The sequence below is a fragment of the Pteropus medius genome, unplaced genomic scaffold (genome assembly GCF_902729225.1).
Source record: "Pteropus medius unplaced genomic scaffold, Ma_sr-lr_union100, whole genome shotgun sequence".
NCBI classification, from domain to species: domain Eukaryota; kingdom Metazoa; phylum Chordata; class Mammalia; order Chiroptera; family Pteropodidae; genus Pteropus; species Pteropus medius.
Genome location: NW_024351647.1, coordinates 83,786 through 105,693, shown reverse-complemented (window position 1 = coordinate 105,693; position 21,908 = coordinate 83,786). Strand labels below are relative to the sequence as shown.

The following is a 21,908-nucleotide window of genomic DNA, read 5'->3' as shown; positions in this document are numbered from 1 at the left end:
TTAGTTTGCAAGGTCCCTGTAAGCCAATGGTTCTCAAAGTATGACTGAACCCAGATAGTAACATCAGTATTACCTGGGAACTTCTTAGAAATGCAAATTATTGGGTTCCACCCTAGACCTACTGAATCAGGAACACTGGTGTAGAGTCCAGCAATCTGTTTTAACTCATTCTCCAGGTGATTTTTGTCACATGGTAAGTCTGAGAACTATTAGTGTTTGCAGATATAGTAGTTGCTTAATAAAACCTATTGCATAATTCTGTCTTTAGCAGCTCCATTTATGGGGAGTAGGTTTTCTATACCTCCTGACAAGGCATACCACACTCACTCTGACGATCTGTAAACACAATGATAAGTAATTCCACACAACAAATGACACCAACCTTAAGTGTGAGAAACGCTATCAAAAAGAGATGAGCCAATAAACCAGTTATGCTTTGACCCACTCCTCCCTAGCCTTTGCCTATCACCAATAAAGTCCATAATGAAGGGGTGTCGTAGGACAATGCTATAGACCGAACGGTTGTGTCCCCACAAATTCCTATGTTGAAACCTAATCCTCCAATGTATCTGGAGGTGGGGCCTTTGGGAAGTGATTACATCATGAGAGTTCCACCCTCAGTGGTGGAATGGGATTAGTGCTTTTATAAAAAGAGGTCCCAAAGAGCTTCCTTGTCCCTTCTGCAATGTGAAAGCTATGAATTAGGAAGCAGGTCCTGACCAGTCATCAAATCTGCCAGCACCTTGATTTTAGACTTTCCAGCTTCCAGAATTGTAAGAAATAAATTTGTTGTTAATAATCCACCCAGCCTACGGTATTTTTATAGCAGCCCAAATGGATAAGACAAATGTCTACTGTACCAGTCTGATTTATGGCTCCTTCATGTCTTAGGATAGCAGTTTATGGAAATAAGGGATCATTAAGAGATAAATAAGGGACCATAGGAAATAAAGACCTCATTAAGGATACCTATACTTCACAGGGACTGCCAAGAGAGTCCTTCACAAGAAGTGCTTCCATTCTCAAGAGCATTGCCCTGGCCTGCCTCTACTCCAGAACTGGGATCCACATTTTAGTTGTGCCCAGATGTAAACTCAGTTTTCACCTCCCACTCATAATTCCTCCCCCATCTCTCTCATGCTTCTCTCCTTAGATAACCCAACCCTTCATATCAACCTTGAACTAACATATCTGAAATCAGTCCAAATCAGATTTCCAGGAGATAAAAAAAATCTGTTTATTTCAGTGCATAGCTATAGCACTCCTATATCCTAGCCTGGGGTGGGGGTAGGGGGAAGAAGGAAGTGTACTTAGTTTGTCTTGTCCCCAACAGGGGGTAAATAGCTAAGTCACCATTCATTCTCAGCACAGACCCTCAGAAGCCCCAGATCCTGAGCTCTAGATATTAGGATATAAAGGTAGGGCTCACCCTGCTCCAAAAAAGCTCAAACAGCCTGATTCCAGGAAGGCAAGCCTTCTGCTCCTTTGCCTCCTGCCCACCCTTAGAATACAAGCGCTGCTGTCTAGCCAGGTTTCTGTTGGTGAATTCCTGGAGGATGTATCCATCTCTTCATCTGTAGCAGCTATACTAGGTCTCTGATGCCATTTTGGGGCATCCCTGAGGTCAGTCTCTGAAGGTACTGCTGACGCAGAGGGGGCAACTGGGGATATAGCTCAAAACCCTCTGGAAGGGAAGAATTAGGAAGCTTATAGTAGAGGAGGTGCTGCTGGAGACCCTGCAAAGAGGGAAGAAACTTTATGAAGTGGGGAGTGAGATTCTGTTGAGATCTCTGTCCCCCCAAAGCCCTCTATTTTCCCACCATCCCTCCAGGATGTGCCCCACCGTACCTCATCTGCCAGAAGCCAAGTTTTCTGCAGCATGTTCCTACGGGCAGCCTTAACCTGATCCTAGAGGCAGAAGAGGGAGAAGTGGCACTGGGTCAAGGCTTGGTACCCATCATTGGCCCTACCTGGCCCTCACCTACTCTCCAGCTGGCCCAGAGGCAGCTTAACTGCAGGCTCCCTTTCTCCCTCTGAAGATGGCAATTTAACTTACTGAGCTTTTTGGGTCCTGGGAGAAGATGAAGCTGTTGACATGAGCCACAGCCACGGCATAGAGCACTGGGCACCAGTGTGGACGGAGTGCACTAGTAACCAAAGCCCGGAAGTAGAGCTGAAGGAGGTCCAGGTTGTCTTCAGGAGGCCGTGTGTAGCATTCTAGGGACACAGGCAACTGTGACAAGGAAGATGAGATATGCTGAGGGTGAGGGCTGGAATGTGTATCACCAAACAACAGGGTGGATGGTTAATGGTCACATGAATCAAATCATGAGGGCAAAGGTCAGGTCCTGGACAGACATCCTTCCCTCTCTATCACAAGGATCAAGGTTAAAGACTAAGGAGCTGGAAAACAGCAAAAACTGAGAAGCAGGTGTACATTTCTACTTCCTACCACAACTTGTTTAATCTACTTAAAATGAAAACTTTCAAAATGTCATGTTCAACTGCTCAATTATATTATCAAACCTTGCAAAAGTTCATGTTGTTTGAACTAGTAATTCTCTTTCTAAAAAATTATTCTTAATTCCCTGCAGAAATTATTAAGAGAGAACTAGAAATAAAATTGTCCAATAGTGTTTATCACAGTGCTACTTAAAATGGCAAAAAATCAGAAACAACTTTAATGCCCACCGAGGGATTCTGTTAAAATAAACATGGGCACACCTACAAAATGGGTTATTAAATAATAAAAAATGATTTCTTAGAAATAAAATGTTAAAGAAAACATTATGCAGTGATTCCAATTTTATAAAAATACATATGCACATAAAAAAGACTAGAAAAGATACATCAAAATGGTTACCACTGGACAGTGGGATGATGGTGACTCTAATGTTCTTTTTAATTCTCAAAAATATTTTATACTTTAGTTTTTTATATAAAATAGAATATATCTTATATACACATGTTAAATGTATTTATATATTAAAATATTTATATTTTAAGTTTACCAGAATACATTATAAGAAAAACTTCAAAATCCAACCTTTAAAAAATAGCTCTTTACAGCTTATAAATTTAACTCAACCTGATATTTGAGGTCCTCTAGGACTTTATTAGCCTTGTTTCCAAGTTCACAAACTGAAATATGTTCTAGACTGCTCCCTTCTCCCGACCTGCTATATTCATTCTTGCCTCTGAGCTTTTACTTATTCTGTTCTACTAGATACATTCTGTCCTTCCTTCTCAACAATCCAAATCTACCCGATCTTCAGTGCCCCTGATAAGAAACCTGAGGCCCACCAAAGCTCCCTACTCCTCAAGATTGTCCCCAGGACCCAGTACAGAATGCCCATGGTAGGCTCTGCTGGGCTGAGAAAGTACCTGAGTCAGAGGCAGGCCCAGAGCTCGCAAGGCTCCCACGTGCTCCCCAAAGAGGGCGAGGCGCAAGGTGACACTGAACCGCCGCTGCAGGGGAAGGAGTACCAGAGCCCCAAAGAGGTGGTCCCCAAAAGAGACAGCCTCAAAATGCTCCAGGAAGTTGGCATAGAGGTCAGGGAAAGACGTCAGGCCAGGAAGTGGGCAATCCAGGTTGAGGTCTAGCAGGACTTCAGGCTGGCAGAGCCGGGCCAGGAGGGCTGCCACCAGATGTTGTACTGGGGTCTCCCGGAACAGTTCACTGTCTACCAGGAACACACACATGAGCCGTGCCAGGCGGGCAGCAGGGGGCACAGCCCAGAGGGCCTGGGGGCGCCAGCTCTCCAGGACTAGCACCCACTGCAGGGCCCGCATGGCTGTGCCCACAGTGTCAGCAGCAGGGAACCCGGTGGGGGTGTCTGAGGACTGGTGGTAGAGGTGGATCAATGGCAGGAAAGGCCAGTCAGTGGGCAGCAGTGGCCCCTTAGGCAAGGGGAGCAGTAGTGCTGGGACTCGCTGTAGCTCCCTTCGGTATAAGGCCTGAGAGGCTAGCAGGCTGGCTTGGGCCAGTGAGCAGTGAGTCAGGTAGCAGCTGCGGATGCTGGGGAGGTCCTGGCAGGCCTGGGCCAGCAGGGCCCCTCGCTCGCACCCAGAGTCCCTGCTGCTCCCTAAGGATAGTCGGTCAGAGAAGTCAGCTGCCTCTGGACCCCCTGATGCTCTTTCCCTGTAACAGAACCCAAAAGCCAAAAATGAGGGCAGAAACCACAGCACCCAGAAGGTCATGCCAACCCACCAGGGCTTTCCAGAGGTTCCTAGGTTCAATATTGCTCCTCCCTACTTCCCTAATAACCTCCCATTTAGTGTGTGTGGCAGTTAAGAGGATGGACACTAGAGCCAGCTGCCTAGGTGCAAGTTTACAGTACTTCTCTGTGCCTCAGTTTCCTCATAGTAAAATGGGGATAATAGTAATACCTATCTACCTGGCAGGGTGATCCCTTTATAAGGTATGTAAATTTCTAATTACAATGTTGTACACCTGAAACTAATATTGTGTCAACTATAATTAAAAAATAAATTAAAAAAAATACCTACCAGGTGCTGTAGGCATTAAAAAAAAAAGTAATACCTACTTTATGGTACAGGTAAAATACTTAAAACATAGGCAAATATTAAGGGACTACCAGACACAGAGTAAATACTCAGTAACCATTAGCTATTTCATATGTATAACTAGTTTACATACCATTTTTTAGCTATATGGTTACACTTAAGTCTCATAATAATTCTTTAATATGGTTATCCTCATCCTCACTTTACTAATGAGAAAATGGAAGCTCAGACAGGTTAAGTGTAATTCATAGAAGGAAGAGAATTAAGCCCAGGTCTCCTGGCTCCAAATTCAGGACAGCTCTATCAACAACCACAGCAGCCTCTCAAAGGGGTGAGTTGATGCCACCAACCCTGGACTTACGGGAGGAACTCCAGCCTGAATACACAGCTCAGAAGTAGCTCATGGGCAAGGTGCTCGCTTCCAGGCAGCAGCCGGCTCAGCAGGGCCAAGGCCATGCTATGATGGAGGGCAGCATTGGTGGCTGGCACTAGCTGGAGTGTTGCCTGTGGACAGAAGGCAGGGGCCAGGGGTTTGAGAGGGGACAAAGAAAAGAGAAGTAAGGATGAGGATTTAAGCAAAGAGGATATATGCTGAGGGGCACATCTGGAGGAAAGCAGGAATTGCATGTCCTGCCAGAAGCAGCACAGGTTCCAGAGAAGCAGGATGGAGATAATGGGGGACAGGGGAAGGGAGGGAGTGAATAGAGGTATGGGGGTGAGGCGGGGCTGGCGGATACCCACCATTCTCTGGGCTAGGGTGAGTGTCAGGTACTGCAGGTGGTACTCATGGCGCAGGGCCCACGCAGAGAAGGGTGTGAGCTGCGGCACAGCCATAGGAGCCACACACTGGAGGAAGTAGTTCTGGAGTCCTGGGGCAGCCAATATGGTAGCCAGCTGAGGAAAAGCAAGCTTGTTCAGATCTAGACAGTGACTCTGATCCCTTCTGGGGGTCCCCAGGTGGCTGCTCCCTCACCAGCCAAACTCAGAGAAATGTGTGCTGGCACAAAAGGCCACCCTCCCCCTTTCTTTCTGACCCCTGCCATCTCGGCTCCCTGCCTGGCCCCTAAACAGGTACCTAGGGCTCACCTGGCCACATAGCCCCTTGTGGATCCGGACCAGGGTGTTGAAAAAAGAAAGGAGGGCAGTGAGGACTGGGAAAGGTGAGGCTGAGCCAGCCAGACTGAGAGGGGGGCAGCCTCCTGTGCAGCCCAGTGACACGAGGCTGGAGAGAGCTTCGGGGGACGGAGCACAGGACTGCGGGTTGCAGAGAGGAGAGCAGCGCCTAGAAGCAGAATGGAACAGTTGAGGGGGGCTCTAGCCTTATGTGTGCCAGGCTAGAACAGGCAGGGGCTTGGCTGTGCAGATCAGTGCCCACCTTCCTCAGAGTCCCCAACTGCTGCCTGCTAGGAAGTCAGGTTTCCCTCTGGCTGAGGGCTTCCACCTGGGATGGACCAATGAGCTAGATCCCGGAATCCTACAAGCAGAGAAACTGCCTCCCCTCTCAACTATACACACATCGTACGTACCCAAGGGAATTCCACAGGCTGTCCAAAGTGGGCTGGCTCAGCAGGGGCAGTAGCAGCTCCTCTGACAGGCGCTCCATGTCCTGAAGCCAATCCCCTGGGCACAAGCCTGGCTGGGGGACCAATGGGATCACTGAGCTAACAGCCCAGGGAACCTATTCTCCTCAACTCCGTGTACCCAACAGTTTCAAAAGCCCCAAAGAGTCAGTATTGGGAGGCTTCTGCCTTCTGATCCTTCTGGAGGGAGAGAAGACCCTGCGGTTGCTCTAGGACTAGTTGTCTGGGGTCCTGAGGGAGCATAAAGGCTCCAAGGAGGCTGAGATGCTGCTTGGAGTTCTCAGGTCTCCACCAACATGGCTCTTTGGAAGCTCTACTGGATATGTAGGTGGAAAGAGAATGAAAGGTAGGAGAGAAAAGGTGGAAGGTAGGAAAAAGTGGAAATGAGGAGGTAGGAGTGAAAAGGTAGAGACAGAGAGAGAGAGAAAGAGGGTAGAGTGTTAAGATAGAGGTGGGGCACCCAGGGCACGGTGGAGGGCAGGCAGGTGACACTCACCTGCTGGCTCCAGGCCTGGTAGTAGGCATCGAGGAAGAGCAGGCAGGCGGTGGGCACTGGGCCCAGAGCACTCCACATCTCAGGTCTGGGCAGCAACTTCAAAGTCTGTCTTAGACATGGCTCCACAAGAGGCTGGAGCCCTGACACCTGTGTCCAAGTGATCAAGGAAGGGGTGGCCCCAGCAGAGTCACTACAGGAGTGCCAAAAGGGGCAACAGTGAGGATCTGACTGCCTTGATTCCCCTTTGAGCTCTAGCCATCCTCTCCCTGGGGAGGAGGTCTCCTGCCTGTCCCAGAGCTCCTGGTAGAAGGTACCTGCCTACAGCTCATGGCTGTTACCTACCTGCTGGGTTTGGAGGCAGTGTCGCTGGCTGTCAGGGTCAGCTGGGTGAGAACAGTGAGCAATGAGGCTATCCGCTGCATGGTCAAGGGCTGAGGGAGGTGGGTGCTGAGCTCCTTCGGCACGGCCTGCAGGGCCCGAATCAGCACTGGGTATAGCTCCCTGGGGAGAACAATTACTGCCTTTCAGTGTGTAAAAGAGAGATGGAGATATAAGACACAGGCCAAAACCCACCCCAGGCCTCTACAGTCTGTTTAAGGACCATTAGAAGGGAGAAATCCCAGGGCTGGGTACTGATGGTAGGCTTCAAGAGGGAAAGAAGGCTGGGAGTTGAAGGGAAGGAGGGAGCCCTCCAAGGCTTCCCCAAAAGGAATTTAAATCTGATTTATACCAAAGCTGTTGTGCATAGAATGTAGTTAATCCAGCTTTGTTCCACTCTCTCCTGGCTGGTCCTGACCTCCAAGCCCTCTTCTTTACTCCCAGAATCCCCTTTTCCTCATTCTCAGTCTCCCTCCAAGATAGAAGCCTGGAGCAAGGCTGTCATCAGGTTAGGCCACAGTTCGGAACTGGAAGGGTCTGCGAGGAAGCCTACCTCGTCTCTCCTCACCTGTAAAGGTCACCACCCTGGCCATAGGAGGCAGCTACAGCCCACAGACGAAAGGCCTCAGTATTCAGCGTCTCAGCTTCCTCTGGGGGCAAGGCCAGTTCCCGAGGAGCCTCAGCTATAAAGCGGCACAGCCGGCTCCGGAGATCAAAGTTGCTCAACTGAGGATGGAGAGAGTCTAAGAATCAAGGTCATCTTGGAGTCCCAAGTAGCCTCAGGTCCTCTCACTATAGTGATTGGCTCAACTCAGCCCTGTTCCAGGCCCCACTGGTACCATAGAATCATAGCTCTGGGCTAGGGTGAAACTATCTCATCCATCCCTCTCTCCTCCTCTCCCCTCCTCTTCTCCTTTATAGCAAGCACTTGGTGAGTACTTTTTCTAGGGCCACTTGGCTATGAGTGATGGGTGCCCATCTGTATGTGGCTCTTCTGGTCTGTGTCCACAGAACAGGGAGCCCTCCCTTCGTAACAAGAGCAGCGTAGGCCTACAGGATTCACTAGGCTCCAGGTGACTAGGTTCGTCACTGGTGGTTTTCATTGCATTTCTAAGCAACTGGATCAGAGACACAGAAGATGTCATGAGTGGGCCACCCAGAGTCCAGGAGCCATGGCTTAGCCTCCAACTCAGCACTGTTTCAAGGTCCCCCACCTCCGCCCCGCCCCTTGCCCTATATCCTGCTCACCAGCCGGGCAGCAATATTCCTACCAGCCGAGGCAAGGACACGAAGTAGTTTCATGGCAGCAGCACAGGGAACTTTGTGTAGACTGGAGGTAGGCCCCACCCCAATGGGGGACCAGCTGGTGGGCAGGAACTCTCGAACTATGGTCTCTATCAGCCGAGGGCACTCCAGAACCTGTGGGGGACAGGAGGAAAGAGAAGTAGGGAGGCTAAGGGTCAAGATCAGGCCCAGCTAAGGCCTTCCCCTGCTCCCTGCCTCCTCTTTCTCACCCGTGTGGCTGACTCCAGGGAATGCCGGGCCAGGCGAATGAGCATGGCCAGGATGTCAAGGACCACAGAAGGTCCTGGGCAGGTCACCTCCAGAATGTAGCGCAGCCGAGGAAGCAGGTTGGTGGCCAGAAGCCCCTGGGGATCAGAGAAATAAACCCACTGCCAAATGCAGCTAGGCTTTGATGACCCTTCTTGCCCAACAAGTGCTTGCTCTTGAGGTCATGAGAAACATGCAGCTGTCCCAGCATCTTCACCTTAATGACATCATACTGGGCCAAGTCAGATGGAGGCCGGTTTCCTTCCTCAGGGCTCTTTCTTTTTGTCTTTTCTGTTGGGTGCTCTTCATCCTCATCCTCATCTTCCTTGTCCTCCTGGCTGGGCATCAGAGGAAACACCAAAGCTCCATGATACCAGGAGAAGGTGCTGTCAAGGAGCTCCTGCCAGAGGAAAGAGAATGGGGTGAGAAGAAGGATTCAGGCCAGGAAGTAGGTCCAGGAGTAGAGAGCAGAATCACCCACAAAGAAAAGGCAAGGCTCCACGCTTTGGGGCCTTTAGGAAAAGAGGGTGACGTTCTCATCTCATGTTTTGCTCTGCCTAGCAAAGCCTTTACAATGTGGGCATGCCCAGCAGGAGGAGCAGGGACTCTGATGTCTCAAAGCCCCATTCCTATCCATGTTGTACCTCATCTCCAGGAGCCACCAGCAGAGCCCGAAGAGCCTGGACAGCAGCTGCGATGACCCCATCCACTCTGTCATCCAGGGAGAAGCGCAGCAGGAAGAGGAAACCAGCATCCAAAAGGAGGTGCAAGACACTGCCCACTAGCTGGCCCCTAAACTCACCAGCCTGAGCCTGGGAGGCAGGAGGATAAAACCTTGTAGGAGGAAGTCATAGTCTTTGTCCTAAACCCTTCACTTGCCCACCTATGACCCTGGGTTTAACTCATTCCCCATCTGACCCACAGACGGCCGGTGTATGGCCTAGTGAGCCAGAGTGAAAAGGGCAGGAGGTAAGACTAAGGTTGAGAGGTGAGATGTGCGGGTTGGCAGGACAAAACCACTTACCCTGCCAATGACCTGGGCCAACACGTGCAGTGCTAGTGCTCTCTGCTGGGACACCTGGCTGCGCGTCAGGTGGAACAGCTCTTGCAGGGAGTACCCTGCTCTCTGGGGTAGAGACAAGAAATCAGAAAGAGCCAAGACACAGGGAGCACCCCTCAACATATATGCAGCAACCCTTATGTAGAGGTGGGACCTGGAAAATTTATGTGGTCTCAGTGGGTAGGCAGAGTTTACCCTGGAATATAGGGTAAGGTAGTCCCTGGAATAGGCTTCAGGAGCTGAGCCTTGGAGGTTCTTGAGTACAGGATGTATGTGGGGAGAGTACAGCAGAATGGTGTGGCAGGAATGAGACTGTGGAAGGACTGTTTTGCAGGGTTAAGGAGCCAAGACCTTATTCTGTGAGCAGAAAGGAGCAAGGAAACTTTCTCAGGCAAGGCATGGCCCAAGCTGGGCCAGAGGGAATCAGCATGGCAGCACCATGAGGAATGCGATGGAACGGCATGACAGAGAAAGACAGAGCAATAGAGCAGGCAAGAGGGAACAAGGCTCTTATCTAGGAAACATCAAGGGGAGGTGAGATAGGAGTGGCAAGTTCTGGCAACTGACTAGAAAGTGAGGGAACAAGGAGAAAGATTTTGAACCTAAGAACCAGAATGGACAGAAAGGCCATACAGAAAGGGCATAGAGGAGGTTGAAGGCATCTGACCACATGGTTGTTAAAAGCTGCCCAGTCCTCCCTGAGCCCTATGCCTCACCTCTGCCTCCTCTCCATGGTGGTGCAGTCCCAGATGGGTGGGTAGGTCCACATCAGGGGCCAGTAGCTCTCCTTGAAGACTGAATCGGGCCTGCATCCTCTAATGAGAAGAGAAAGAAGACTATGGGCTAGGGACAGTACCAACTTCCCCACACCCATTCTTTACCTTAAATCCAAGGCCTCTCAGGGCTTAGGTCCTGATTCTATCTCTGACTAGAAATGGGGCTCCTCTGGCCTATGGTGCCAGAAGGGTGAGCGCACGGGAAAGATGTTTCTCAAGCCCAGGGAAAAAAAAAAGCCTGAGTTCTAGGTACAAAGCTGCAGCCCCACTCCCACCCCATTCCACCCCTGTAGGCCAGCTGGCCCTCCTCACCTCCTGCATCTGCTGCCGCTGGAGTGGGGGCAGGTCCTGGGTCCAATAAAGCTTCTCTAGCTCAATAGTGTCCATGTGTAGCCATTCCTTGTGTGGGGTAACAGGCAGTGCCAGAGCTGGGGAGATAGAAGCACAGTACTATTTACTAAGGAGCTCAACTCATTGACTCACCGATGTCCCAGCCATCACTGAGCAGCAGCCACATCTACCTCTGTCCAGGAGTCTGGCAGACTCTGCTTTTGGCTATGGCTAAATGGCATGACCCAGGGGCTGGAACTCCTGGGAACTGGGCAAATGTCTCAGATATGGCAGAACACACCCAGTCCCTGGCTCCAGCCCCTTTCGGACTGCAAGGATTTGTTGGGTAGGGAAAAAGGAAGAGGAAGAGGTAAGGAAGAGAAGAGAAATGGAGCAGAAGAGGAATGGAGGACCACACATATCAGGGAAAACAATTCTCCATTGCTAAGTATCGACCTCCTAAAGGAGCAGGACAGTGGGAACAATGAGGGGGTGGCCATACTGCTTCAGTGATGTACAAAACACACACCCAGAACATCTTCTTGCTTCCTCACCCCAACCCCTACCCAAACTGCTCAGCTGGCCTGGAGCTCATTTAGGGGCAAGAGGTTCCTGGCTCTCATAATTCAATTTCTTTTGTTAATGACTAATAAAATAATCAAGGTCCTGGCAAATGAGTGCTTCTATTGGCCTCTCTGCTTCAGGTCTGGCATGTTCATACAACTTACGTCAGACTCTTATCCCATCTCCCTAGCGCTGCCATCTTCCTCCCAACATCGAGAGCAGAGGCAGAAAACTCTGGGATGGATGGAGCCACAGCTGGGGCAGCTATTGCAAAGGCAGAGGGAAGATATCTGCCAGGAGAGGGGGCCATTTGGCCACCACACACTCCTACTTCTTACCAGGGAAGGGAGAGAAGGAGCAATAAGAGGACAAGAAAACAGGAAGCATGTGCAGGAAGGACATACACATCAACAAAGGAAGACTGATTTCAAGGCAATAACGACGTCCAAAAACAGAGACGATTCTCTGTTTTCTCATCTGCCAGGCCCAGGAGAACTAATACTTTCTTCTACTTTGATTTCCAAAAAGATGTTCCTCCAGCTCCAAACCTGGGGCTCCTGGTTCCAGCTCATCGTCCTGCCTGGACTCACTGACAGAAGGTGTCATTAGGGGCTCCTCTCCAGTGACCTCTGGAGAGGGTCCTCTTGGCCTCTGCTCCTCGGTGGCCTTTTCTTCTGTTTGCTCGTGGGTGCGGCTGCGAGATCTCAAGAAGGCAACCAAGCTGGGATCTAGGAGAAGGTACAGGGGAGAATAGGTGAGGACAGATCCTCCCTAGCCTCCTCTAGACCTGAAACCTGCTGAATATTGCCTGCCTATGGTTGCCAAGGCCAAGACAGGCCACTTCCCAGCCTTTGCCTGAGCCCCGGGGACTCTCTTGGGGCCTCAATGACCCATACTTGTCACTGGGACCTGCCTGCCCACCCTTGCCTCCACCCTTCACAGTCCCCTGGCCCAAGTTTATGCTCATCCCTGTGCTTGGCTCCAGGTCAGAGGCCCAAAGTAAGTGGCTGTGGAATAAATGAATGAATATTGACTAGCGTGAAAGAGAAGGAATTTAAGGAACAATTTCTCTCACTCTCAGCTAATTTACTTGTGTGCAAATATTCACTAAAAATCTAATATATGCTATGCTCTATGTAGGTGCTAGGTATACAGTTTAGCACAAGATTGACTTGGTACTATTGTTCTGGTGAATAGGAACTAGAAGGGAGGTATAGTAGAGTGTCGTAAAGTACATTGCAGCCATACTAGAGATCAGCTATAACACAGTGCTTATTATATTAAGATAGTACAGTATATACGGCAGAGTGGTTAAGAGTAGGGCTTGTGAAACCACACAGACTTGGGTTTACACCTCATTCCCAGATGTGTGACCTGGGGAAGAATCTCTTAAAATTTTGAGCCTCAGTCCCCCCCCCGCCCCCCGCAATAATTAAATGGGGTTAGTACCAGCTACCTCACAGGAACAGTTTGGGGACAGAATGAAATAATGCATTAAAGTACTCAGCACAACGACTGATACTCGGAGTAAACCTTCCTCAATAAGTGGCTGTCCCTCCCTAGCCTGGTCTCAGCTGGAAAGCCAGGTACCCATACCAAGATGAGCCAGCAACCGCTGTTGTTCCTGCAGAATCTCCTCAGGAGTCATGGCTTGCAGTCTTGCTATGTTCTCTTCATGGATAGTCTGGGCTTCCTTCTCAGCCTCCTGGCCCCTGAGCCCCTTCCCTGTGACCAGATGGGGTCCCTGGAAACTCTGGCTGCCCCATGGAACCTGGTAGTCTGGCTCCCTAGGGAAGAATGACTCACAGGTCACAGTACCTGGAAGAAGTGTATAATCAGTTTCATCACCTCATACTAACTGGGCTTTCTGGCCCTCTTTTCCAATCCCACTAGCCCTGGAAGACAGAGGGAGGCCCCAGAACTTTCCCAGGCACAGAGTGGAGACTGTCCCCCACCCCTAATAAGTTGAGTTGGGATGGTAACCTCTCCACGCCAACCCACTCATTCTTCCCCTTGAACTTACATAAGAAATTTCCCTTAGAAACATTCTACTTTCTGACTATTCTCTTAGATGTTTAGGTAGCTATCTGCCTCCAGGGCCTGCTCCCAGCTATTCTGCTAGTAATTTGTATCTTTAAAGGAATTTTGGCTTCCATCTTTATTTTACAGTTTCCGCCAGACATTTCTATATTCTTCCCTTCTCCTAGGGTTGAGTCATGGCCTGCCCTCTTCCTGTACCTAAGACCCATATGTGGACCCAAGCCACTCATGCTCAATACTCTAAGTGGCAATATGGGACAGCTTTCTCTTTAGATGGCTCAAATGGACTTCGTATCTGAGGCCAGGAACATGTATCCATAGGCCAGGAACATATCCAAAGATGACTCTATGATCAAGTATCACAAAACGGCCAAGCCCATGACTCTTCAATCTCAGCTTACGCTCTGGTGGGTCCAGGGTAGACACAACTTCTCTAACCGGTGGGACTCTGGCTTCAGACACTTTCCGTGCTGCAATTTCCTGGGCAAAGATGCTTCTCTTACCACATGTTGCTGGTTTCCTCTATGGGGCAAAAAGAAAACCCAGGTGATTGATACTCATCACCTCATTCTTTTTCTCAATCTCTTTATACCCAGGTCACTCAAACAAAGAGATAAAAGGGATTTGCTTAATCTCCAAGGATCACAACCCTAGTCCTCAGAAGAAGCAGAGCACTACAGGAACACAGGTCTTAACAGTCTAACGGATCTGGGTTGGATTTTTGGGCTTCTCTATTTGATATGTGGTATTGGACAAGTTATCTATCTCTTGGGGGGGGGTCTTAGATTCCTCATCTGAAAAAAATGGGGATAATGATACCTACCATACACAGTTATTATAAGGATTAAATGAAGTAATGTATATAAAGTGCTTAGTACGGTGCTGCTTTAACAACAGAATTGCTTATCATTATTAAGATTACCTACCTGAGGAAGATGCACTGAGGCTCACCCAACTATACCCTAAGCACCATCTAAAGTTACTCCTGCATACCTGTCTCTCTTGTGAGCGATGGAATACAGGAGGGAATGCAACACCACTGGGCACAGGCAGATTCACAGCCGCTGAACTTGTATCTCGTTCCTGCAGCAACAAAGCATAAAGTAGTGGTAATATAGAGATTTCCCCAGATGGAGCCTATCTCACTAGCACCAGTTCTATATGACTAGAATCTCGCTCTAGGGAATGATAAACCCACCTTGCTTTTTAGGGCGTAGTGATTCTAAACCAGCCCCCAACCTGACTTCAAGGGGATAAAGTCTCATCTTTCTGAATCACTATTCATAAAGCTCACCAGCCCCACCCAATATCCTTGCTGCCCTAGGATGACTTGTCCCATTCAGCCAGGGTGAGACGCACAATAATCTTAGTCAAAACAGCAGTGATGTGCTGATCATGCCTGTTCAGCCTCTCTTCGGGGTCCTCATGTTCAGCCAGGGGATGGCCAGGGCTGGGCCTGGCTCTTTTCGGGGGAGCAGGAACCAAAGCTGGGGGCAAATCTGAGAGATCTGAGGAAGAAAAAAATCCAGATCTGAGGATACTCATACCTTCCCAGGAAGAGTCTGAGGGTTAGAGAGAAGCCAAAGAAAGAAAAGCAGCTGATGTGGGGCCCTGGCTCAAGCTATGTCAACTTCGGCAAGATCTTTAACATCTTTGAGCCTCAGTTTCTTCCTATGTAAAATGGCCTGCTGCAACAGAGGCTATTCAGTGTCTGAAATAATGGTTTGGCAGAATCCAGCCACATTAGGATGCAGGAGGGGACCCTGAGGCTGTACTCTCTCTTCTTCTCAGCCTCACACCCGCAACCACTCACTGTCCAGCATCACCACATCACGATGATCCTGCTGCAGAGGCTGGTCTGGATTAGCATTGCCATCTCTTCTACTTCCTTTCTTCACCAATTGTACCGCTGGGGTTGCACCAGCTGCCAGAAACTGACTCTGGAACTGTAGCAGGTCCACCTCAGACTCCCCTGGCTTTGGCCTTGACAGCATTATGATACTCCAGCTGCCTGCCCAGTGTGACTTTCCAGCACTGCTTCAGTGTGGGGACGCCCTCTCATTCACCCCTAAAAACAATAAAGAAGATGGGCCCTCTGTAGTTGGTTCTTTTTATCATGCATCAAAAAAACCCTCTTTTTCTTTGGGTTCATGTCAACTCATTTCTCCCCATTTCATACCTTATTGCCATTCCCTCCCTGGTGTCATCAGTCTTTCAACAATATTTACTGCCAACTTAGATTGTTTACAATATGTGAATGATAAACACTCAGGAACAACTGAAGGGGAACCAAGGAAAATGCCATCAGGAGCCAGACAGATAAATGAGTCATATCGGGGAATGGTGATTCTGTATCAATCTGGAGAGAACGTGCCTGGGCTAAAAGTACTGAATTATTGAAAACCTTGGGCTGTAAAAGACCGATATATAAAAAACACTTGTATTTCTATATACTAACAAAAAACGATTAGAAAATGAAATTAGGAAAACAATTCCACTTACAATAGCATCAAGAAGAATAAAATACTTAAGAATAAGTATCGCCAAAGAAGTACAAGACTTGGTCTACGGCCATACCACCCTGAACGCGCCCGATCTCATCTGATGTCAGAAGCTAAGCAGGGTCAGGCTTGGTTAGTACTTGGATGGGAGAAGTACAACACTTGTACACTATCTGGTCCTTCAAGGGCTCTGTGGTCTCCTGAGCTCCTGGACCACCCCTGTCAGCACAGAGAAATCAGGAGTCCCAGCTTATGCTGCTCCGGGATGGGGGGCCTCACCCAAGGGGCCGAGGCCACTCCTGTGCAGTCCAAACGCACTCGGGTAGGCTCCGACAAAAGAACTGGATACCCTGCACGACAGTCGTCCACCGGTATCTGATGAAGTCTGTCTCTCCAGCCAAGCCACCTACTTGTTCTAGGACCGCCTGGGCGCCGCCATCTTGCCCCGCAGGGGCCGCGCTTCCGCCGCCGCCAGATTTGAGTTTCCGCCCCGCAGCCCGGCCCCGCCTCCCCCGGGCGTGGCTTCGTCCATGCTGGGGCTTGCCCACTTGGCCTTCGGAACCAGTGAGTGCGAAGGTACTCGACCACGTGAGTTCTATGCCGACGTTCAGAACACTTATCCTTCAGATGTACAGCAGGCAGAGGCCTTTCTACACATACAACACCCAAACGTCCCTCTGCACTTTCCAGCCGGGTAAACCATATCTTGCACCCGCACCCAAACTGCCATAATGGTGGTGGTAAGAGAGAAGAAAGCAGCCTCACTGCCAGCAAGGTGATCCTTTTCATGAGCATCCTTCCTTTATTCATGCTAGTGCCCCTTATTGGAAATCCTCCCTATTTTCCCTTCCACCCTTACCCCCAAAGTCTTTCTCTTCTTTTGAGGAATAGCTGGAGTCAACTCTAAAACCTTGGCCAACCAGGCCAACTCACTGAACTTTCCTTGGAATCTTCCACTTGTACCACTTGCGTGGCTTTGTTGGGAACACTATCAACTATATTACTAGTTACCTTTTCACAAGCATATGTCCTGTTCCCTTGAATAGATGGTGGGGCACCAGGACACCAGGCCTTTTTTGCATCCATAATGTTCAGCTCCCAGCATATTGCCATGCACGTAGGACCTTAGTAAATCATTGCTTTGTTGAAGGCTGTCTTAGGGCAGTGGTTCTCAAACTTTAGCAGGCACCTGGTGGGCTTGTTAAAACAGATTGCTGGGTCTGTTTTAGAGTTTCTGATTCAGTAGGTGTCGAACAGGACCCAAGAATTTGCATTTCCAACAAGTTTCCATGCATTCTATAGAATCCTTCTTTAGTTCCTCTTGATTGCAACTGCAGCAGTAAATTTCAGTTACTAGGATTTAGCCAGCTTTGGGGTCCAAAATAGTATTGGACTTGATCAGAAGTTATGGGAAATGAGGGAAGAGAACTAGAGCCAAAAATGCAGGAAGAATGACAGTAGAAAATCACTGTTTGCACCTGATGTTATAATCACTCCGGGCACTGATCGTCAATGATCAATAAAATTATTAGGTGAAAGGTTGATGAGGACTTTGGATGGATCAGGTTGCCAACTTATAAACCTACTGATGAATCTTATCATCACTAAATACAGGACCATGGGACATAATGTGCCTCCTGCTATGATAAAATTGGAAGTACAAAACACTTTCTCAGAAGGCTTCATGCAAAAAAACAACCTGAATCTAGCCAAGCATCTAGATCTAACAACCAATCTTCAGGAAGTGTGGGTAGTGGAGGAACATGTTAAATGATAGCACAAGGATACTATTAACCAAATTTAGATTGTAGGAATTCTACAAATGACCCAGTTTCTTCTATGAATTTCATGTCCAAGGGAGATTTTAAAATCTATAAGAGTAATCAATTAAATATGTTGTCCTTGTTTGTATCCTGATTCAAACACACCTACTGTAAAAAGACTTTTTGAGACTGTTGAGTAGAACTAAACACAAACTGGGTATAATATGATTTTATGGATTTTTAAAAATTTATTCATTTTTAAATTTTTTATGGTGATATTGGTTAATGAAATCCAGTTAAGTTTCAGTTGTACACTTTAACAGTAAAGCATATATATATTTACACTGTGTGTTCACCTCCCATAGTTAGATTTCTTTCTGTCAAGAATATAGAACGCTTCATGAATTTGCATATTATCCTTGCACAGGTGCCATGCTAATCTTCTCTGTATCATTCCAATTTTAGTATATGTGCTACTGAAGCAAGGACGATTTTACGGATTTTTAAAAAATTTATTGGGTATGGATGTGTGTGGGGTTTTTTTGTTTTTTGTTTTTTGGTTTGTATGTGTTTTAGATTTACAGAAAAATCGCAAATAGAGTTTCCATTTATCCCAAGCACAATTTCCCCTGTTGTTAACATCTAACATTAATATGGTACATTTTTTTTGAACTAATGAATCAATATTGACACATTATTTCTAACTAAAGCCCATACTTTATTAAGATATCCTCAACTTTTCCCTAATGTCATTTTCTGTTCCATTTGAGGATACCACATTATATCTAGTTGTCACGTCTCTTTAAGCTCCTCTTGGCTGTGACAGTTTTGTAGACTTTGGTTTTCAATGACTTGGGCAGTTTAAAGTAGTATTGGTAGGGTATTTTGTAGAATGTTCCTCTTTTGGGGTTTGCCTGATGTTTTTCTCATGATTGGACTGGGATCATGGTTCTTTGGGAAGAAGACCACAGAGCTAAAATGCCATTTGTATCATATCAAGGGTAGCTACTATCAACATGACTTAACTACTGTTGATGTTAACTTTAATCAACTGGCTTATGTAATGTTTGTCAGATCTTCCCACTGTAAAGTTATTATTTTTTTTTAACGCCTACAGCACCTGGTATTCCTAAGTGGTCTCCCATCCAAGTACTAACTAGGCCCAACCCCGCTTAGTTTCTGAGATAAATGAGATCGGGCATGTTCAGGGTGGCATGGCCATAGACTGTAAAGTTACTTTTTTCCCCGTTTTCCCTTCTGTCTTCTTTGGAAAGTAGTCACTTTTCACAGCCTACACTGGAATGAAGGTTGTGCTCCCCTTCCTTGAGAGTGAAGTATCTACATAAATTATTTGCAGTTCTTCTGCGTGGGAGATTTATCTATGCTCCCCATTAATTTATTTATTCAAATATATATTTGACCCTTTGACATACAACAGCAGTGTGTGTGTGTGTTTGGGTTTTTTGTTTTTGTTTTTGAGCACTTCCTTATTTTCTGGCACTGCAGGATGCCCTAAGCAGTGTATTTACTGCCCCAATCCTAGAATCAGCATTTCTCCAAGGACTCTTAGTTCCTTTTATTGGAAAGTGGTATTAAAAACCAAGATTTAGGTGCTAGGTACGCTCATGCCACTGGGATGTCTTGCTTTTAGGTCTTTCTCAGCTGAAAAAGGAAATATATGGGTATACTGTTATATATATATGCATATCTATAAATATTTCTATATATAACCATTTGAATCTATATATGGATGAGTTTTTTTAAAGGCTGTTACAGGATGTGGTTCTGTAGTGTAGCGGTTCGCACATCTGCTTTACAAGCAGAAGGTCCTGAATTCTACGGCCGTGTCACCTGAACAAGCCTGATGTCTGATACTGGAAGCTAAGCAGGGTCAGGCCTGGTGGTTAGTACTTGGATGGGAGACCACCTAAGAAGACCAGGTGCTGTAGGCATAAAAAAAAAAGCCTGTTACAGATACATAGTATAATATTAATTAATTTTATGGCTAAAATTAATTTTATGGCTAAGATTTGCTTGTAAAAATTCTAGCAAAACAACAAAAAAATAGGACAGTGGAATACAATTGGGCAAGGTAATCACCGAAGCAGCGTGATAGGTACATTGGGGATTCATCGTTATACTACTATTCTCTCTACTTGTGTATATGTTTAAAATGGCCCGTAATAAAAGTTTTTATAAAAATAAAACCAGAAAAACCTCACTTACCAGACTGCAGTGAAAGAGAGTCAAGTCAAAAAGAGAAATACAGACAACTAAATACGAGGCATTCAGATCCGCCCCGCCCCACACACACACTCACAGTTACACATGAAAGTCTGCTCAGGGCCATCCCTAGGTGAAATTTTGAAAAGGACAACTTTTTCTTCCACATATCTGGATCCATCTGCTGTTTCAGAAAACCCAAACTTATTGCTCCCTTCCTACTTCCTAAACCTGCTTTTGGGGAAAAATCTGATCATTTGAAAGTCCCCCGTCACTGTTAAGTCAAAATGTAGTTTCTCCTAGGAATTTACCTTTCTTCTGCATCTTTTGCTGGGCAAGGAGTGGCATTGTTTTGGCTTAGGAATTTTCAGGCAAGAGACGTATGGTAGTTGCAGTACAGCAACAGTTCCCAGAGCGCCTGGCATCACACCTGTAGGTAGTTTTCCTCCAAGCCCCACATGCATAGATTCTCTGGCTTCTCTAAGGTGATGAGGAACACAGTCTTTGGCCTGCCCCATTCCTTAAGTGTAACTTCACAACTCTCACCTCTTTAACCAGTAGTTGAGAAAGAATAGGTTCTTGGTTACACAGCCAGGGAGATTGCCATGGCCTCTCCTTGTTTCCTTCTTGGTCCTCCACATCCCCCCCTCCCCAGAGGGGCTGGAGGAGGAGGTCATAACTCTGAAAATGTTGAAGTAGCTGCTTTCTGAGACTGCTGAAAGTTGCTTCAGAGTGTTCTGTTACTATGGGCAGATGTTTTTCATTTCCAGGTTTGTTTTTGCCTTCTCTTGATCTTTGGCCTCTTTGGGCAGTCCTGGGTCATAAAAGCCAAAGAGTGGGCAGATACTTAATTCACCTGAGTAGGGAGATGTCAGGGTCTAACCTAGCTCTATCCATAATAAGGGTCTGCTGCTGGCCCTTACTTCCTCTCCCCTGCAGGTCCTTCTTACTCCCCAAGGATAGATCATAGCTGGCTCTGGTTCTGTTCCGAGGACAGGAACTCCTGGGACAGCTGCTCCTGCATTAGGTCAAATATATTTCCTGTTGATATGATTATTTCCCTTCCAAGCAATCAGTTTATGAAAGGAAGGGAGATTTTTGCAGGCATGTATTTGCATAAGGAGCCAACCTCCTCCAGTCACACACACACACACACACACACACACTTTCTCCCCATCCACCCACAAACTGCCAGTCACATTTAGAGTTTGCACAAATGCACACCCTCCCTCATACATCACAATGCACACCCTCTCACCCACCTACACCCTCTCCTGCAAAATCACACCTGCTTGTATACCCTTAAAGCATGTTCCTATACCTTGCCCAGGGAGAGAGAGAGGGAGGAAGATAGGGGAGATAGGTAAGAAGAATGGGTGGTGACGCCTCGGGAAGGCAAGCGCCCAATGTAGGAGCTAGAAACTCAGAGAATCAGGACCCCATAGTCCTCCCTACCCTGCAAGTAAAAATACTAAGAATTGAGAGAGATTCAGAAGCAGGAATAGAGAAAGCAGGAACTCAGGGTTCCTGACCACACATGGAAAGTGGGCTGCTACGGGGTGACGGTGATATGCCTCAGGTCTGCAGATGAGTTACGAACTTTGTCAAGACTGAGTGGAAAATGCAGCGGCATCCATGACATGTCTGAGAAGCCTCTTTTGACAGGTAGAAAAGGATGGTCCTTGAGTTGGGATTCTTTGTCAGAGTTCAGGAAATGATGGGGAGGAAATGAGGGAGTAGAGGAAGTAGAAGGCTGGGTTTGGGCTCTGTTCAACATCCTCTTGGAGGGGTCTTTCCAATGTCAGCCAAAGTCAGTAAGGGGAGGCTTCCTTTCAGTGGAAGCTAGAAGTCCCCTTCAGAGAGTAGAGTGGGAGAGAGAGCCTTGAGAAGTGACAAGTGCCCAAGTACAGGGCTGTACTAGCCACATTGCCACAGTAGCGGCCCTTGCAAATCTGGCTTCAGCCCCATACTATTGCCTGCCCTGATCCGACTCAGCCTAAGCTCAGAAGCTATGGATTCTGGAAGAGAGCAAGTTTTCTTCCTTTAGGAAAGGGTCCTAGAGCCAACCTATGGTGCCCCCCCAACCCCCCGCCCCCCAAAAAAAAAAATTGTCAAAGTG

General features: G+C 47.6%; 1 protein-coding gene, 1 non-coding gene and 1 pseudogene across 2 annotated transcripts; all 3 read right to left on the bottom strand.

Annotated features, from left to right (window-relative positions):
• Positions 1 to 1,212: 1,212 nt before the first annotated feature.
• On the bottom strand, positions 1,213 to 16,278 carry RPAP1 (RNA polymerase II associated protein 1). The gene is made up of 25 exons (XM_039843827.1): positions 16,083 to 16,278; positions 15,116 to 15,370; positions 14,662 to 14,810; positions 14,296 to 14,385; positions 13,704 to 13,824; positions 12,859 to 13,080; positions 11,811 to 11,990; positions 10,681 to 10,796; positions 10,309 to 10,407; positions 9,557 to 9,658; positions 9,177 to 9,344; positions 8,750 to 8,932; positions 8,496 to 8,630; positions 8,230 to 8,400; positions 7,550 to 7,707; positions 6,946 to 7,104; positions 6,604 to 6,793; positions 6,054 to 6,163; positions 5,614 to 5,809; positions 5,269 to 5,421; positions 4,889 to 5,031; positions 3,385 to 4,141; positions 2,057 to 2,233; positions 1,849 to 1,908; positions 1,213 to 1,736 (listed from the first exon to the last, which is right to left on the bottom strand). The coding sequence occupies exons 2-25, from the start codon at positions 15,294 to 15,296 to the stop codon at positions 1,584 to 1,586; spliced, it is 4,173 nt and encodes a 1,390-aa protein (XP_039699761.1). The 5' UTR covers positions 15,297 to 15,370; positions 16,083 to 16,278; the 3' UTR covers positions 1,213 to 1,583.
• Positions 16,279 to 17,948: 1,670 nt separating this feature from the next.
• On the bottom strand, positions 17,949 to 18,051 carry LOC120587259 (U6 spliceosomal RNA). The gene has a single exon (XR_005648902.1). It is a non-coding gene; the product is annotated as a U6 spliceosomal RNA (small nuclear RNA).
• A 623-nt stretch (positions 18,052 to 18,674) lies between these two features.
• On the bottom strand, positions 18,675 to 18,792 carry LOC120587290 (uncharacterized; annotated as a pseudogene).
• Between the last annotated feature and the right edge of the window lie 3,116 nt (positions 18,793 to 21,908).

Coding starts and splice junctions, on each gene's coding strand:
- RPAP1 (XM_039843827.1), bottom strand. CDS start 15,296: ATGCTGTCAAGGCCAAAGCCAGGGGAGTCTGAGGTGGACCTGCTACAG. Junction 8,933..9,176: donor TGGTGGCTCCTGGAGATGAG/GTACAACATGGA, acceptor TTCCTCTGGCAG/GAGCTCCTTGACAGCACCTT. Junction 1,909..2,056: donor CCCAGGACCCAAAAAGCTCA/GTAAGTTAAATT, acceptor TTCTGCCTCTAG/GATCAGGTTAAGGCTGCCCG.